This window comes from Pantherophis guttatus, chromosome 2, assembly GCF_059756535.1.
Source record: "Pantherophis guttatus breed Tessera chromosome 2, ASM5975653v1, whole genome shotgun sequence".
Classification (NCBI taxonomy): domain Eukaryota; kingdom Metazoa; phylum Chordata; class Lepidosauria; order Squamata; family Colubridae; genus Pantherophis; species Pantherophis guttatus.
Genome location: NC_142064.1, coordinates 272,740,836 through 272,742,952, shown reverse-complemented (window position 1 = coordinate 272,742,952; position 2,117 = coordinate 272,740,836). Strand labels below are relative to the sequence as shown.

Here is a 2,117-nt window from a genome sequence, read left to right as displayed (position 1 = left end):
GGACAGGTGTAGGAGTGAAGGTGAGAAGGGGAAAAAGAAGAGAGAAGTGGGGGAAAGGAAAAGGAAATAGGATGAGGTGGGAGAGGAGGCAGGAGAAAGTAGGAGAGAAGAGGAGGGAGGGAAGAGAAAGAAAGGAGGAGAAGAAGAAGGTTTGCTGTGGAATGAGGGAAGAAAGAGAAGAAGAGCAACTCCGAATGTAATTAAAATGTCTTATTTTAATGCTTTCTTTTGTATAAGAAAATGTACAATTTCTATTATGTGGGGAAGGGGAAAGGGTGGGGGAGAAAATTGTTTGTATTTCTTATAAAACTTTTCAATAAAAAAAACATGAATATTAACTATGAATATATTTTATTATTTAGTGTTTATCTTGTATTTTAATTTCATTAATCTAACTATATTTTTTTTTTGGTTTTAAATAACCAAATTGTCAAATAGAGGGAAGCAAAGCATAAAAACCAATAAAAATTGCAATCAATAATTAAATATTATGATCCTAGGAAACAATTTAATTATCAGTCCCCTACTTTTATCACTAGATGTTCCTTAGTGTTTAGCTCTGGTCTAAGGATGATAATGTAGCACTTGGGGAAGAAGATGCATCCCAGTAGTCCAGCACTGGAGGCCAAAATGGAGAAGACCTGCACAGCCACCATGGACTTTCCTTTGGTGCTCAGGTAGGTGGGCAGGAAAGAGACCCAGATGCTGCAGAAGACCAACATGCTGAAAGTTATCAGTTTGGCTTCGTTGAAAGCCCCAGGCAGGTTCCTGGCCAGGAAAGCCACTATGAAGCAAATGACAGCTAGGAAACCCATGTAACTTAAGACAATGTAAAACATGGTAGCAGAGCCTTCATTACATTGAAGGATGATCTCTCCAGGCTGGGAGTGAATGTCAGAATCAGGGAATGGGGGAGATACTCCCAGCCACATGACACAGATGAAAATTTGGACACCGGAACAAGAAAGGATGATGGAGTTGGTCAAAGTCTTCCCCAACCACCTTCTCATCCTGTTTCCTGGTTTTGAGGCCAGGAATGCCAACACCACTGTGATTGTTTTGGCCAACACAGAAGACACAGCTACTGAGAAGACAATGCTGAACACTGTTTGTCGGAGAAGACAGGTGGCTTTCCTTGGCTGGCCAATGAAGAGAAAGGAGGATAAAAAACAAAGCAGGAGGGATATCAGGAGGATGAAGGAGAGGTCTCGATTGTTGGCTTTGACAATGGGAGTTTCTAGGTATTGAAGGAATATGAGTAAAACAAGAGTTGTGATTAGGAACAAGAGTAGGGCAGAGGAGATTAGGATGATACCCAAATGTTCTTCATAGGACAGGAAGGTTATTCTTTTGGGGATACATTGGATTTGGTTCCTGTTTGGATATTGATCATCTGGGCACTTGGTGCATTTTTCCATATCTGTGAAAACAAAGTAACATTTCTTTTATAGTATTTAAAATTTCAACAAAACCTTTGGATGAGATGTGATACTGAGAGACAGGAAAGCCTCAGTAAATTCTCACTCCTGCAAATAATATTCCCCAATATATACAATTATAAAAGCAACAACAACAAAATAAAATTAAAAGAACAAATATCTGGCATCACAACCTCACTTCTCTGATTCTTATCTTGCATTGACCTTAAATTATCCCAAATGCCTGGGAGAAGTAGCAAGTCTCCAGGCTTTCATTTGTTCCTTGAAATGAACTTCTCTCCCTCCATTGTTCTTCTCAATTAGATATTTCAGCTTATAAAAATTCACGATCTTCATAAATATTGTCTGATTAAACAAATTGATTGGTGTAGTTTTGGGCTTTTAATGTTAAGTTGGTTTGAGTGAACAAAATCCATTGATCTAAAATTGTCCCTCAAGTTACAAAGAATTTACATGTTCCTAAGAAAGATAAATATGGGAGGACACATCCAAACTGGCAAATAAAAGAGAAGTTTCCTGCTCACGACATCCTTCTTCCTACCTCATCCTTCAAGATATTTTTCTCTTCCCATTGTGGAAGAAATTGGACACAATGAAAAAAAAAAAAACCATCAAATGTATATGTGTCTTTAAGATGCATATTGATCAAAGCGTTCTGGGTGAACCCAGTAAGTTTTC

General features: G+C 38.2%; 1 protein-coding gene across 1 annotated transcript; it reads right to left on the bottom strand.

The window, feature by feature from the left end:
- Nucleotides 1–515: 515 nt before the first annotated feature.
- LOC117657035 (vomeronasal type-2 receptor 26-like) lies at nt 516–1,418 on the bottom strand. Its single transcript, XM_034405203.3, has one exon. It carries the CDS (start codon nt 1,416–1,418, stop codon nt 516–518), a length of 903 nt encoding a protein of 300 aa, XP_034261094.3.
- Between the last annotated feature and the right edge of the window lie 699 nt (nt 1,419–2,117).

What these genes read in the sequence shown, in the direction of transcription:
- LOC117657035 (XM_034405203.3), bottom strand. Translation starts at nt 1,418, where the DNA reads ATGGAAAAATGCACCAAGTGCCCAGATGATCAATATCCAAACAGGAAC.